At 37.1% G+C, this 15,382-nt stretch overlaps 1 protein-coding gene across 4 annotated transcripts in view; it reads right to left on the bottom strand.

Annotated features, from left to right (window-relative positions):
- The window catches only part of ddhd2 (DDHD domain containing 2), a 17,874-nt gene extending 3,400 nt beyond the window's left edge, over positions 1 to 14,474 (bottom strand). Inside the window, exons 1-16 of one of the 4 annotated variants that reach the window (XM_015373100.1) lie at positions 14,350 to 14,474; positions 13,691 to 13,859; positions 11,472 to 11,664; positions 9,817 to 10,010; positions 9,592 to 9,681; positions 7,284 to 7,404; positions 7,107 to 7,196; positions 6,875 to 7,016; positions 6,545 to 6,753; positions 6,401 to 6,459; positions 6,195 to 6,314; positions 4,823 to 4,918; positions 4,477 to 4,644; positions 3,873 to 4,028; positions 3,649 to 3,751; positions 3,400 to 3,561 (exon numbers count right to left, since the gene is read on the bottom strand). In XM_015373100.1, coding sequence (XP_015228586.1) covers positions 3,400 to 3,561; positions 3,649 to 3,751; positions 3,873 to 4,028; positions 4,477 to 4,644; positions 4,823 to 4,918; positions 6,195 to 6,314; positions 6,401 to 6,459; positions 6,545 to 6,753; positions 6,875 to 7,016; positions 7,107 to 7,196; positions 7,284 to 7,404; positions 9,592 to 9,681; positions 9,817 to 10,010; positions 11,472 to 11,664; positions 13,691 to 13,810 — 2,023 coding nt within the window. In that variant the 5' untranslated portion in view covers positions 13,811 to 13,859; positions 14,350 to 14,474. Of the gene's footprint in view, positions 1 to 3,399; positions 3,562 to 3,648; positions 3,752 to 3,872; positions 4,029 to 4,476; positions 4,645 to 4,822; positions 4,919 to 6,194; positions 6,315 to 6,400; positions 6,460 to 6,544; positions 6,754 to 6,874; positions 7,017 to 7,106; positions 7,197 to 7,283; positions 7,405 to 9,591; positions 9,682 to 9,816; positions 10,011 to 11,471; positions 11,665 to 11,756; positions 11,863 to 13,690; positions 13,860 to 14,349 lie in introns of those variants that run through there. The other 3 variants (XM_015373099.1, XM_015373101.1, XM_015373102.1) reach the window with 3 other exon arrangements.
- Between the last annotated feature and the right edge of the window lie 908 nt (positions 14,475 to 15,382).

Genomic DNA, 15,382 nt, shown 5'->3' with positions numbered 1-15,382 from the left:
GTTTCATAGAATCGAAAAGGGAATCGGAATCGTGAAAATCTTTTCAATTCCCAACCCTACCTATCAGTGAGCTAAAAAATAAAATGGAGGCTGGAAATTGTGCCTCTACAAAAACAATGCATTAAACAGCTCAGCTCTGTCCGCTATCTAATCTCCAGAGAAACATATGAGTCACTCCTTTTATCCTACCGACCTTTGTACATGAGGGAATATAACGATCCAACAAGCTTTAGATTTACAACACACTAGCTAATTAGTGTTCTTTAAGCATCAGAGAAGCAACTGTGACTGCAATAATAAAAGGCCTCTAAAGCATTATATGGTCAGAGAGAGAAGTTTAAATACTTAAATCTTGCCTATAATTCAGAATAACTAATAAGCTACTAGGGTTCCTACATTCGGTTGCTCCCATATTCAGGGGGCGCCACAGAAAATCATTAGGACTTGTTTACAGACTTGGCAAAGCTTTACACCTGATTCCCTTCCTTAAAAACCTAGGATTTGAACCTGGGTCTCTTGCATTATAGTAAAAGACTTTAACCTTAAAAGATGGGGACAAATTGGAAAGGAATGAAAGTAATGTAGAGAAAAGTCTCTGTAAATTCTCAAAATGGCAATAATTAACTGATTATGCTTTATCTTTTAAATAGCCAAATATTATTTCTAACATTTTTATCAGTATTTTTTTTTTTAAACTGACCAAATCCATAGGGGTATTTTTATTTTATTTTATTTTTTTGCTATTTACCACCACTTGTTACCCTATTTATTTAGGGTAACAAGTGGTTTTTAAACTGGATCTAAAATGCTAAAAATAACCTTATATGTTAGTGTTTGTTAAGTTTAGGATTTTTTTTCTTTTTCCACAAAAAAAGAAGGTACTAAAGTCCACAAATGATGTAACAGATGTTGAAACATTTGGTCAAAGTAGTTCACACACAACAAAAATAGTGAAATCAGCGTTCATTTTAAAAATCAAAAATTCAATTTTTGACTTTCTGTTGCGTCATAAATCACAGGACCTAGGAATGATGAGATCTTCAATTGTTCTGGAAGGTTCAAGATTTATAGTTAGGACCTAATGTCCCTAGTTTTATAAAATATGAAGGGGTCTAGAATTGATGTGTAACTACATTGCTTCTGGGAAAAGTCTGGAGTTTTCGATGAAAACAATGTGTTGGAAAGCTACACTAGAAATGTGCAGCCTAGAGCAGGGCTCTCAAACTGCCCTGCTACTTTCCTCCACTTCAACTTCCCTGAATCAAATAAATAGGTCATTACTAGGGTTGTAAAAGCATTGTTTAATTTAGGTGTGTTCGACCAGGGAAACATTGAGATTCCTGCACAAGAGCAACCAGAGCTGAAGAGCAGACAAGTGACATGAAAAGAGCAGACAAGACTCTGGATCAAGCCTACCTGAGCGGGGTATCATTTATTTTTAGACCAGATTAGTTTATTTGAAACAGGCCATGTGTTTTTTTTTTTTGAATTAGCAACTAAAAGCAAGCAACATGATAAAAAAATAACAATCATCAACCCCAAACAGGAACAGTATGTTAAATTGTCATAATGTATAAATTTATCTTCGCTGAGTTTGAACATTGCTTTGACTGAGCTTGTTTCAACTTCTACTCTTTTACTTTTGGAGATAAATCGGAGATGATTCACTGATCCATGTCATTATAAAACACCCTAAGCTTAAGAAACAGTAACCTTATACAGTTAAATTGTTGATTCAGCAGGAATAAGCACGCCACCCATGTGATGGGACAAACTGTAAAAGTTGTGAATCATGTGGAGTCATTATTTATTGAATTACCGTCTTAGTGAAACATTAAGTTCTACATAAAAGCTTGGTAATAAGCTATTCATTTGATTCAGGTGTTCAGCTCTGGGCTATTCTACAAGAGGTTAAAACTGGATAAAATTTTGTTTAACCATTGTTGAGGCAAAAAGTCACTGCCAGCTGTTAACTGGAGGATGAGCATCCTTAAAGATCACAAAGAACCTCCCCTAAAATAGTTATTACCTCTAGAAAAGGGCACAAAAAGTTGTACAATAACTAAACTAAAAATGCACATATGTTGTGTAGAATCACTGTTCTGTAGGAGACTATAACAACAAGAAAGAAAGCATTTTAAGAGATTATATAAAAGGTTTGTAATATTGATGATGATTATTTTGAGAAGCCAATTGTGAATGTAAATTTTGAAAGTATTTACTCATTAACAATAAGGAATATCATGTTGCATAGTCTGTAAGAACCCCTTACAATCTAATAGACTTAGTTGACCTTCAGAGTGTGCATAATACACATACACATTTATGGTTTTCCCATCTATTTAATACAATCCAACCACACAGGTAGAGACTTGTAAACCCTATATTAACAGGTGAATATTCAAATTTAGCACCTCATGAAACATATTATGCAAATAATAAGCAACGACAAAGCTTCCAGGGACAACAACGACAACAGGAAGAAAAAGTGACTGTCTTTTTTTTCCACAGAATTGCAAACCCTGATTTTCATCTAATGAGTTAACAGTTTGTCCACATTAATATAAATGTGCACCACGTAATTAAAAAACATGGGTAAGATTGTGAAGTCACACCACCAGCTAAATAACATTAAATAAAAACCACAGAACTCACATAAAAATTTGCTCTAGGCCAGACGCGTCAGTGGTTTGTTATGTTAACAATGAGTGAAGCTGGGAGTGAATTCAGCCAATGAGAACTTATAAGTAGTAAGGCATGAAACGGCCTAAAGGGAATTTCAGTAAATTAAATCTTCAGTTAAAATGACAACTTGTTTAGCAGGTGGTAAAGTCATGGGGCATGAGGGAGGGGAGCACATACGCAGCGAGAGCCTGTGGCGATGATAAAGATCATTACGCAAGAGTCATCCTCTGTAAGCGTGCCAAGCTAAATCATTGTAGATTTAATTTTCAATTAAGCTTTATCTTCCCATATCTAACAGACTAACACAATGCGTTAATTAGATTTTTGGTTCAAAAAACGATTATTATTGTGTGTCCTTATTAATCAGACTCTGATTAAAGTGAGAAAGTGGAAGTCAGATGAATTATCATACATAATTCATTAATAATCCTGACTTAACTTTTAGCTAATGCTTCTGAATGGTCTTTGGTCACTCCAGTATTATAGTCCATAGATTTATAAGTTTGTCTTCTCTATTAGTAGTAGTTTCTGCTGAGATTTTAAAGTCATGAGGCGGTGAAAATAAAGCAAAATAAAACTAAAAACAGTGCAGCATGCATAGGAATAAGAAGGATGTAACGGCAGTGGGTTGGACACCATTTTGTGCATGTCAACTCTCAGAGAAAGACCCCAAAGATAAACTAAGTCAAATCCAGTGAGTATTTTTTTAACTACCTTGTTCTTCCTGTGGGGTTGTGTCATTCGTAGTTTCTCGCTCATCCACTGGGGGCAGTGCTGCAACTGGTAGTCTGGTGAAGGACAGCCAAGCTGTCCGCAATGATCCCAAAACATTGTTCTTTAAATCCATACTCATTCTGGTTAAGCTGTCTTTCAATTCTACAACAGAATAGGAATTAAGCATTAATATCAAATATTTTCTTCCCACTGTACAACTGAACAAAGAGAAAAAATCTACGATCCTACCAAGATGCATCCTCTTTCGGCCTTTGTGGTGGGGTATAAGCATTGGCTCCAGATCCACCTCCGAAACAATCATGGGCTCAATCCGATAGGCAACTGGGTCGTACTAAAGAGGAATTCAAACAGTCAAAGATGAGTGCATTTCATAAGATCACAAACAACAGAACACAGTGAAGGAAGGCAGAATCTAAGATCAAATCAATTCTGAAAAGAAACCCGATACTCACTGGATGGTAGATGTTATAAAAACTCTTGCAGGTTGGGAATGAGTAGTTTGGATCAATGCGTTTCAGTCCTCGTACAGTCAGGAACATTCCGATCGGAGAACCAAAAGCAAAGAACGTCTGAGGGTAAAACGCCAGCTGAGGGTAATCGACGGACACCTGGGTTTGTTGGAGGGACGGATAGGAAATGAGAGCTGCAGTGAGAAGTTAGCTAAAGTCAAATTTTAAAAATAATTGCACTTCATTTAGAGCAGATGTGGATTCTTATCCTCTTCATTTACATTGGTGAATGAAGAGATGGCCACCCATGCAGAGTTGATACAAATGTATGAACACAAATACAAGATTGTTTTTTTCTCAAGCTTTCACTTCAATGTAGTGGCCAGAACTGCACTTTATACAAAGGAAACATCAAGTCAAACACATCAAGACACCAAGCCTGAAGAGAAAGTGGTCACCATGTGAGACACACCTGTCCCTTGGCTATGCCTCCTTTGGGCTTTCCAGGCAAGCAAGGAAGAGGAAAAGAGCAGGAACGGTGACGCAACAAAGCTCACCTGCACCCCCCCATAAGCAATTAAACACTGTCTGTGTGCCTGTGTTGTACCTGTCCGATGCCGACATCGAAGTATTCATAGTCCACAGCGCTGGTGATAGAAGGCTCTCTGTGGAAGAGGGGTTGCTGTGCTTCTGGTCCTGAGGGCTGGTTACCATCACTGGTCACTTGAGGTGGAGCAGACTCAGAGGTCTGATTCCCCGCTGCTGCCTTACAGTCCTATTTATGATATATAAAGAAAACATCATCAGATTTATCAAATAATGGCAAAAACAGAGGAGTATACAGTGTTTTATACACTATACTTGTTTCCTCAAGATATTGGTTAAACAGGGTTGAATCTTTAAAAAAAAAAAAAGAGAAAAATACTAAACCCTGAATTTAATTCATGTCTGACCTGTGGAAGCCTCTTCTTTTTGATGTAGTGTAAAATCTTCTTTCGAGGTCCGAGAGGAATTCCTAAATCTCTAAGATCACTGTCTTGGCAGAGAGCCTACAAGAGAAACACATTTGTTTCACTTTGTACAATCTTTATCTCTCAGATCTATATTTACAGTTGTATTGTGCATATGGGAAAAGATTTTCATTCAAAAACAGTCAGATTTGTTTCCACTGTATTCCATGCAATCCAAACATCTACCACAACCTGACAATGAGTGAAAAGAAAAAGGAAACTAAAAAACTGATTATTTGCTCACATGCAGTACTGCGACTGCACAACTACAGGCACCGCAGGCATGGATGGACTGGGAATCCAGGGATGTTGGCCATTCTCATTCATTACTCATACAGGTTAAACATCTTGTTATCTCAAAAAATCAATAACTGTTCTCGTGATAACGAGATAATTATCTTGTTATCTCCAGAAAACAATGAATGGTTTAACCATGATAAAGATAGTTGTGTCATTATCTCGAGAAGGCAAAGGAAAAAAACAAATGTTGAGCACGACCATTCTCGGCTTCCGTATCTCAGAAAATTAGAACATTGTGAAAAAGTTAAAAATTGGAAACTCATGGTGGCACCCCATCAGCTAGTTAGCACCTTTAAAAGTTATCTGCACCACTAAATACCTTTTAAGTCTGGGTTAGTAGAATATATAATCATAAAGAATTTTTTACAAATTGTTGAGTGTGTAGAAATGGATTTAGTATTAAATAATCCACCATTTGTCTTTATTAATCTTATGTTAATAGTCTACATCTAGTATCTAAATCTATAATCTAAGATAACCAAAAATATGTCAGTTTATTTACAAAAACTTTTGTGAAGTACCTATTATTTTGAATTAGAACCAAAATTAATTTGAAATGTTTTCATTATAATCTGCATTTTATGCATTTGTGTTAGATCACCTTTTACTTTAATTCTCAAGAGTAATGTGTATTTAGAACGTGTATTTACAGTGGTTCTGTAAAATCTTCAGAGGTTGTCAGAGAACAAACAATAATTATAGGGAACACAGCAGGAAAATCAGGTAACAGAACAACTGATGTGAAAATCTGACCTGAACGAAAGAGCAAGGAAAATAAATTATGATAGGTTATGTATAAAGTGTGCCAAAATGTGTTTAACTTTCTATTGGAACCCGTTTTTTGTTGAGAGACATGTTGAAATCCATAAACCCGAACCCTTTCTATATATTCACTCAGGCATAAATGTGGTTAGTCAACCAAATCTAAGTAAACACAATGATCTCTGTAATTATAATGAGTCAAAACAAGGAAATGTTGTATGCAAATTTTTTTGCTAGATGCTATGCTTATTACCAGTGCTTCCATGTCGACATTTTCTGCCAGCAGTGTTCCCAGGTACTGTTGGAGGCCTAGTTTTGTCAGAGTCTGCTCCAATGTATCGCTGTTAAAAGAAGACTGTTCACCCGAAGATACCTTAAAAAAAAGAAAAGGCTTCAACTGTGAATATGCTTTTCAAAATAAAATATGATACAATGGTGTGGTTAACAGAAAAGGCCTACTCTTCCTGGTTTGGATCCATCCTTCTGATTGGTTAGCAGGTCGAACAGAATCAGAGAACCTGAGTAACACAAGACAAGATGAACCTAAGTTTCCAGCTTTTACCTGCTGGTTAATGTTTCTGATTCTGCATTTGAAAGACTAACCCAAGCTATGTCCTACTACTGAAACTGCTCCATCGAACTCAGGGTGTCTCTGCTTGAACAGGACATACAGCCGGTTAATTTCTGAGGCCACTGTGTCCACTATGGTCTGGCAGTAGGTGGGGCTGTTGTAGAAAAATAAGTCCAGCAGAGTATCATTGGTGAAATGCCTGAGGCGGCTGATGCTAGGTAGAGTGATCCTCTGGATGTCCCTGAAATTTGGGGAAGGAAGGAGAAAATACAAACAAGAACAGAAAAGTTTATTTTGCAGCTTATTGGAATAAAAACTGTTATATATTTTTTTTCCCATTTTTTTGTCTTATCTATACGTACTCATCCACACCGGTGGCGTCACCATGCAGAGCACTGTGCCAGTTGACAGGAAGGAATTCAACTCGACCGACATGGCCTTCCTGCTGAGAACGCTTGTAATGGGTGGCCAGGAGCGACAGCGAAACACTCCTGAAGTCATTTACTGAAGATTTGTAAAAAAAAAAATTTAAATGGAGTCATTAATGCACATCTCACAAAAAAAACGGAAGTGCGATCAAATGCGCTAACTCACCACACTGTATAATGGATCTAAAGCGTAAATCACATGCAGGACCAATGCCGTGGACCATGAAGACCAAGTGATCCACTTTCTCCGGTTCACCTGAAAACAAAATGACATAATTAGAGAAGATCCTTCATACCAAGCTTATACTCCATTATGATCTGGCAGAACAGAACACATGCTTACCATCTGGTATTTCTACAAAGATATTTTCTACCCCCCTCTTGACTGTGCGAGGTCGTGTCTGCTCTGACGGAGAGGACACCCAATCATCCTGCATTCCAAATGGCTGATAATGCATTATCAGCTAAGAAAGAAAGAAACAAAAAAACTGTTTTGAGGATTGACCCCTGCAGCCTATTTAGGAATCTTTTGTTGCCATTGCTCAAAGCATTTAACACTTCTTTGTGGGTTATTTTTGGTGTGTTCCACTCCTCATTTCCAGCTGTGATATGTCCAGGGACTTTCCATTTCATAATTAGCATCCATTCCTTTTTGGGTTTATTGACCTGTTAGGAGTCTGTTTCAATGTTGCAGAGTCCAGTTCCGCTTCAATTATATACACTTCTCTAAAAATAAAGGGAACACTGCTACATCTGAATGAAAGAAATATTATCTTTAATTACTTTATTCTTTACAAAGCTGAATGTGCTGAGAACAAAATCAGACAAAGTTCATCAATGTAAATCAAATTTATTAACCATTTGGTGAATGCAAATGGAGACCTGAATTTGGAGCCACTTGCAAAATGAAAGTGGAAAAACACACTGCCGTCTGATCCAAGTTTTATGTAATATCCTTAAAACAGATCAAGATGAGGCTCAGTATGGTGTGCGGCCTTCAAGTGCCTGTATGAACTCCCTAAAATGCCTGGAAATAATCCTGATGAGGTGGCAGAGGGTTTCCTGAGGGGACTTTCTTCTAGACCTTGACTAAAGCATCCACCAACTCCTGGACAGACTGTGGTACAATATAACATTGGTGGAATGGTCGTGACATGATGTTCCAGCTGTGCTCAATCGGAGTCAGGTCTGGGGAACGGATGGCCCAGTCCATAGCTTCAAGGTCTTCATCTTGCAGGAACTGTTGACACACTCCAGCTACATGAGTTTTAGCTTTGTCCTGCATTAGGAGGAACCCAGGGCCAACCGCACCAGCATATTGTCTCACAAGTGGTGTGAGGATCGCATCTCGGTACCTAATGGCAGTCATGCTACCTCTGGCGAGCACAAAATGGACTGCGTGGCCCTCCAAAGAAATGCCACCTCACAAAATGCCCTTTTGTGGCCAGCTGGAGGCCATTTTGCGGGGCTCTGGCAGTGCTCCTCCGCACCTCCTAATTTACTGGCCTGTCTCCTGGTAGTTCCTCCTGCCTCTAGACACTACGCCATCAGACATAGCAAACCTTCTTGCCATAGCTCGCGTTGATGTACCATCCTGGATGAGCTGCACTACCTGAACAACTTCTGTGGGTTGCAGAGTTCGTCTCATGGTACCACGTGTGTGAAAACACCACCAAAATTCAAAAGTGACCATAACATCAACCAGAAAGCTTCATGGTTGGTATGAGATTCTCTCTCTGTGACGCTGCATTTGTTTTTTGTAAAATGTGTCTTCTGTTCTGGTGTCCAAATAATTCAACTTTAGACTGATCTTTCCAAAAATAATTATTCCAGAACTAAACTATCTGCCAATCTTAAGTTTTTATTGTTTTTCATAAAGATTAACAGTTTCTTCCTTGGCCATGTCCCATTAGAAATAAACTTAGGTGGAAACGTTCTGGTTGTACAGGCTTACACTTTCACATTACTAATAAAACTTCACAGTTTTTTATATCATTTTGTTTTTATCATTTTGTTTTTTTTTTAACTCTCAGTATTGATAAAAGTCATAATAAACACCCATGTGTCCAACATGTTAAAAAAAAAAACACAGGCATATAGCAATAAGCAGTACATCATAGGATCATAATTAGATCCCTACGAGGTGTAGCATGAAACCTCTGTGACTGAGGAGTAGCGAGCCAGAAGAACACTAGTTGAGGTTTGGAAAAGCAGAGGAAGGATTGGTTTCGAAGCTGAAAACCACAGCGGCAGTATGTGAGCACTTTGGATTCCATCTGAGTGAGTGCGATGAATCGCTTAACTTGTGCTTGTATGTCGGATTTGCTAATAAAAAGCAGCCATTAAACACAGCAAAAAAACAAACACATATCTGAACCTATACCATAAACATCAGCATATTGCCGGCAAATATATATATGAGTGATGGAGCTGTTTCAGTCTACCTGACAGTCAGTGATCTGTGGAGCATCCAGTCAGAAACAAAATACAAAAATGCTAAATTGTGCTAAATCACAGACAGTGTAGCTTGTGAAGCTCTAAACAGATGCTGCTCTTTAGCATCACTGAGAATCAGGCATTTTGAAAATTGTTGGAAACATAATCCTATGCAGAATCTTTCTCGTGAACAGAGGTTCAGGAGCAAACCTCACCTTAGGGTTGTGCAAGATGACAGTCTCTCCAGTGGGAAAGTCTAGTTTCTTTTTCCATTCATCTAAGGTCACTGCTATCATATAGGCTTCCTGTAAAAAAAACAGCAAAGTGAAGAATGATTATAGGTGGAGAGAAATTATAGGTATGACAGCAGCAAAAGTCAGGAAGTAAATCAAGTTTGTAGGAAAGATGTATATAAAAGCTAAGAATACATTTCAGGCTACCTCCAGACTTTGGCTGAATTCCTCAGAGTAAGGCAGGAATCTTGTGTCCTTATCTCCTTTGTAAAACCAGGTACAGCGGCGAACCTCTGCAGGAGCTTGATCCCAATAAACAGCATAGAGCTTCCTCTCCTTGACGTGTACATCATAGCGCTCGCCTTCCACAGCGACCACCACATCCTCCCCCTTTTCTCTCACTGCAAAACAATAAGAAATTAGCTTATGTGGGCTAATGTTAACATTTCTTACAAAAGGTTAAAAAATAAGTATTTAGGTGATTTTTGTATGTTAATATTTATGCTAAACATAATGGTCAAAAGAAAAAAAAATCTATTTAATTGAATATTCAGGACAGCAGCATAATTGTACAACAGGAACTGAATCTAGATAACAGAATAGCTCCATACTAAATTCTACTGCATACCCCTCAGTTAGTAAATAATTACTATATAGTCTCTAAAGTCCTTTTCATATTACAATTAAATTGGGAAAATTGTGCTTTTTAAGGTAAATTCACTAAAACGCTGTTCTTAATTATGAGTAACATCTGTTTGTTTTAAATTTTAGACTAGAAAAACCAAAGTGAAATCCTAAGCCAATTTAGGGATTGTATAATATGGAATGCATTTTAATCACTGAATAAATTTTTCAAAGTAAATTAAAAACTTTAAAATACTGTAAAAACCTCAGACATGGCAGATTTTGGGCTCATCAGGAGCCATAATTCGTGTGGTCACAATTTCACCGTGTGTTCATAATCCATAAATCCACCTGACATATTTTCTTTTTAGAAAGCATGTGATAAATATATGTATAAGAAAAAATATGTCATATCTGTTCACATATAACATATGTAACCACCTGTCATTGTAAGATTTTTTTGGAGAGCATATTTGCATTATAAACACAAAAAGCGCTAACTTTTTATAATAAACTTTGCATAACTATTATATAGGCTGACATTCAGATATAAAAAAAATATTATTTCCTCTACAGGGAAACTGATGGGAAATATGGGAAATGACTGATTTTAAAGTTAATGCTCTGTATTTTTTTTTCTTACATTTTAATTAGTAAAAACATCAGCTTTTATCTTTCATATTAGCTTAATGGGAAACCTTAAAGTTCCCCAAAAGCACACCGTAGTGATAGTTGGGATTACTCTCTGCACTGTTTTAGTTTTGCATTTCAAAACTGAACAGATCTAACATAGAAGTCCTTATTTTGGTTTCACTGATAAACATCAGCATGTGCTGAGCTTAAAACACTCCTAAATTACTGTGTTCACATACATGCCAAACTGAAAGGGGCCAATATATGTATCCGAAATGCTGTTTTTTTTTTGGTGGTAAATGAAATTAAATTTAAAGCTGAAATGTAGATTATTTGAAAATCTAAAAATAGGTATGTTAAACTGCAGATAGAGGATTTTGTCCAAACAAGTAGCGGAAAATGCCTTAAAGGGTTGGGGGATGGGTGTGAAATGGACTTTAAGTCAAGGATCATAGTACTGCTTTTTCGCTTAAACTTTCAAGAGTAATATGCTCACAACAGAGAAAAAAAAAACTCTAATCTTACTCTACTGCTCTAGCATAACTCAACTTTAAACAGCTCATAGTATTTATATTAACCAATCTAAGATAACTATTGGTTCTTACCAGTGTTGCAAGCGTTTTCTAGTTTGTCAGAGTCCTCTCTGCTGAAGGGATGCCAGGAAGTGCAGTCATCTGCCCGACGGCAGAAGAACCAGTGAGGCTGCACCTCTTGGTATGGAGGTGGAACCGATTCCATGTCAAGCATCTCAAAAGAGGATGTAGAGGAAGGAGAAGCTTCATCCAAAACAGGAGAAACCTAAAGAAACAAAACAATGTGAATAAAATCTAAAAACTTTATCTCCTCCTCATGTTAGATATAAACCACAACTATGAAATTAAAACAAATACCTCCTACCGATGGTTATTTTGTGTCTCCCCTTTTACGGAGCGGCTCACTGATCAACACTGCAGTTACTTCCATGAGAACAGCCCGAACATTATCAGCAACCTCCAACTAAAATCGTCAGACCATTACATAAAGCAAAGGGCAGTCAGGAAACAAAAGATCAGACCACCTCTGGGTCAATGAACAAAGCCTTGTTGTATTTTTCCCTCGTCTACAAGCTTCGTCTTGTCTGTTCTGCCGACTCGAACATAGCCACAGCTTGTAAACAATCTAATTCCACTGAACTTCTTAGGGCTACAAAACAATACAACCAGTAATACAGCTTCTCTTTCAGCATGCTGAAATACCAGAGCCTGCCACAGTTTGACACCACAAACACCCACTTTATGCAATTGCCAAATCATTCAAGCAGTCTGCACCTTTCCAATATTCTTAGTGAAGTTTGTGCACAAAGCTGGTGTGTACCCCTGTAATTACATGGAGAAACTGAAATGTAAATGGGAAACACTTCCTGAAAAACACAGCGTGTTCACTCCTTGATTGCTTGCACATTATTTATGAGCGCTACAAATCCAAGTAAAATGTTTTGAACTGCTGGAAAACAACAAACTCAGGAATGGTACTCGGAAAAACTCCCACACAAAAGCAAAAAAATACTAGTTTTCGAAAGAATTAACAAAGATTAAATCTTAAATAGAGCACTATCCAGGGTTTTACACATAGACTAAAACAGGAACCTGTATTAAAATGTATTAACTTGTATTATCTTTAGGCTTACTCTTGCCACTGTATTCTTTACTGCAATGTCAAAGAAGATGCGGAAGTCATCAGACAGATATTCCAAAGCAAACCAAAGTTTTATGCAAATGCGGGATGGAGCTCGATTTGTCAGATCAAAGACACGTGAGCAATATAGGGTGACACCCTCTGGGTTTTAGGACACATAAGGGCTCTGAAATGATTCAAAGGATTTGGTGTTAATTCCTTCACAAATCTTGCAATACTGAAACCATCGGGTGCTGCCTCCATTTAAAAATGTTTAAGACCTCCAGGTACTCATCTGTACAATTAGCAGAATGCTTTGAAATACCCTTTTTTTAGTACCATGCCTCTCTATGTCTTTAAAACATTTGCTGACACCTGTTTATTTCAGATATTACTAATATAAAGTGCAGCAGTGATCATAATCAAAGAAAGCAGTTTAAAATAATGGTGCAAAAGGGAATTAATATGAAAAAGTTCAGAGCAGCGCAAAAAGAAATATGGTGCAGACGCAGTGGAATATTGAGTTGTGTCCTATTCAAAAGGATTATAACAGGTCAACAATGTTGGTAGTGCAAAATAATGTTGCAAGTGTGATGCAGAGTCTAGTTTAGAGTTCAACAATAAAGGAGACAGAGAGGTTGCATTTTTTTCCAAGGAAAAACATAATGTGCTTGCCACATTAAAGTGTAATAAATCGTGTTGGTAGCTTAATTATCTGGGGTCTAGGTTTATATGAACCAAAAACATTTTTTTTTTCCGAAAGCCACATCGTTATTGCAAAACTCACCAGTATTATCACTTATTGCTTGTTTACCTAATCTCCTGCAACTTTAAAAAGATGTGCTGTGCAAAACATTTCTTGACTGAAACCTTGCAATGTTTGTAGGATTAAAAAAACCTTAAGTCAAAAAGTGGTTCTGAGGATGAGACTGGGTAGTGACAAATAACCACATGGGCTGCAATAGTGTTTTCATCTCTGATTAAATGCATTTTGTTTCTCTTAACTTCCTTTATTTTCATTGGTTAAGTAATTTTACACAACATACACACACGCATATCTTTTGAAAGTTAAACAGCCTTAAATTGATGCACCATGCTAAGTATAAGAGACCAGAAAAAAGATGTTGTACTGCTTGCATTATTACATAAAATCCCAAATTTGCTGCCTCACCTGTGTTTCAGGAGTGTTGCATGTTGCAGCAGTTTGAAGCGGGTTGTCAAACAGGTCCTTGGTGTTGTTGTCTGGGGCAGCCTCAGAAAGACCCCCTCCTTCACCCTGACTGGATGACATCAGCCCGACCCTCAGCTCTTACCTGAGGGGTGGAGCAGAGTCACAAGACCTGGAGCAGCCAGATGCACATCAATAGGTAAACAGATAACTTCTTAATAACCTGTTATCGTGAATAAAACAGAATAACATAAAAAAAAAACAAGACAGATTAACAAAGACTAACACCTTACTTAGAGCTTTAACTCCAGGTGTTAACCTTTTATCTTTAGGTTTAAAGCCTCCTTAATTACTTTCCCCAGAGTGCATTAAAATGCTAAATGCAAACAGTCAGGTTTTCGTGAGAACGAGGTTTTTAAACGAGTGTCGACATATAAAAACTGGAAATTCTGGAAGTAACCAAAACGGCGATCTTATTTCGACTGGTACTTCACAGTTGGTTAATGTTAAATGACTCGGGGAAAAAACATCACTGACATAACGTTCAGGCCAAGGGTTGCTAGCTGAGTAACGGGCTAAACTAAAGTTGGGCTCTTTTAATGTAGAATATGTATGTAACATGTCGACCTTAGTATATTTAAAAGAAAACTTATAAAACTCACCATCACCTCGTCATAAAGAGAAAAAATATATATAACAGTTTGCATATGTGTTGTATGTGTGCGGTATAGCTCGCTGTAGCTAACGCTGCTAGCCAAGGACAGCCTCCTGTCAACTCAGCTGCGGCCAAGACGGATTTAGGGGCCGTCGGAAACTCCAAATAAAAACCGATCTACTCCCCAAAAAGCATCCTGATGATTATATGAACTAAGATTAAACATATGTAAGATTCAATATTTCTAAAGTGTACGTTTGCAATATAATAGACGAAATAGCAGGCAATTTCAGTGGTTATCTAGAACTTATAATCTATTACATTACAAAACTGTATTTTCCGATTGTTCGGGGTGGGGATGGGAGGTTGTTACTATTTCACTGTAAACAAAAGGTAAATTAGCCTGACTAAATAGATAACAAATAAGGAGACAAAATAAAACATTCTCTTTTTAAATCTTTTTTTAAAGAGGCTAAAATTTTCAATAAACACTGAAGATGACATGCAAACCATCTATATGAATATATGCTGCACATTTCTCAGTAAATAAACTTCACTTGATCTTTTGTGCAGTCGAAAAACAAAGAAAAAGTTATAGCTTCGACCATATTACATGCAGAACAAAAAACGTTTTGTACACAGTTCAATCTAAAGCAGTCTGATGCATACAAGGACATTTGGGAAATAATATTGTAGGAGCCAATTATTTTTTGTTAATGATTAAAAATGTTTTTTGTTTTTGTGCATAATCTAGCTAAGTTTATTTTACTTTATTGTTTAATATCTGTTATGAGATTATGTTATTTGGTTATTTAGTCATGTTCCTTTATTATTTGGTTAGTAAAAATTAATTTAGGTTAATTATTTTTTATAAATAGGCAGTTAATCTTAGGACCAGCATGCGTCTGGTTGGGCATATGGTTTTTTACCAGCGCAAGAGAAACATGGAGGAAATGTTTGTCTTTTTTTTGTTTGCTTGCCTGAGGAAAAAATAAACTGAGAAAACTTTAGGAGTTTACCTGGAATATTTTCTTTGGCCT

The sequence above is a fragment of the Cyprinodon variegatus genome, unplaced genomic scaffold, assembly GCF_000732505.1.
Source record: "Cyprinodon variegatus isolate N-32 unplaced genomic scaffold, C_variegatus-1.0 Scaffold80, whole genome shotgun sequence".
Taxonomy (NCBI): Eukaryota; Metazoa; Chordata; class Actinopteri; order Cyprinodontiformes; family Cyprinodontidae; genus Cyprinodon; species Cyprinodon variegatus.
The sequence above is the reverse complement of the archived record's forward strand: the minus strand, read 5'-3'. Positions and strand labels throughout refer to the sequence as shown.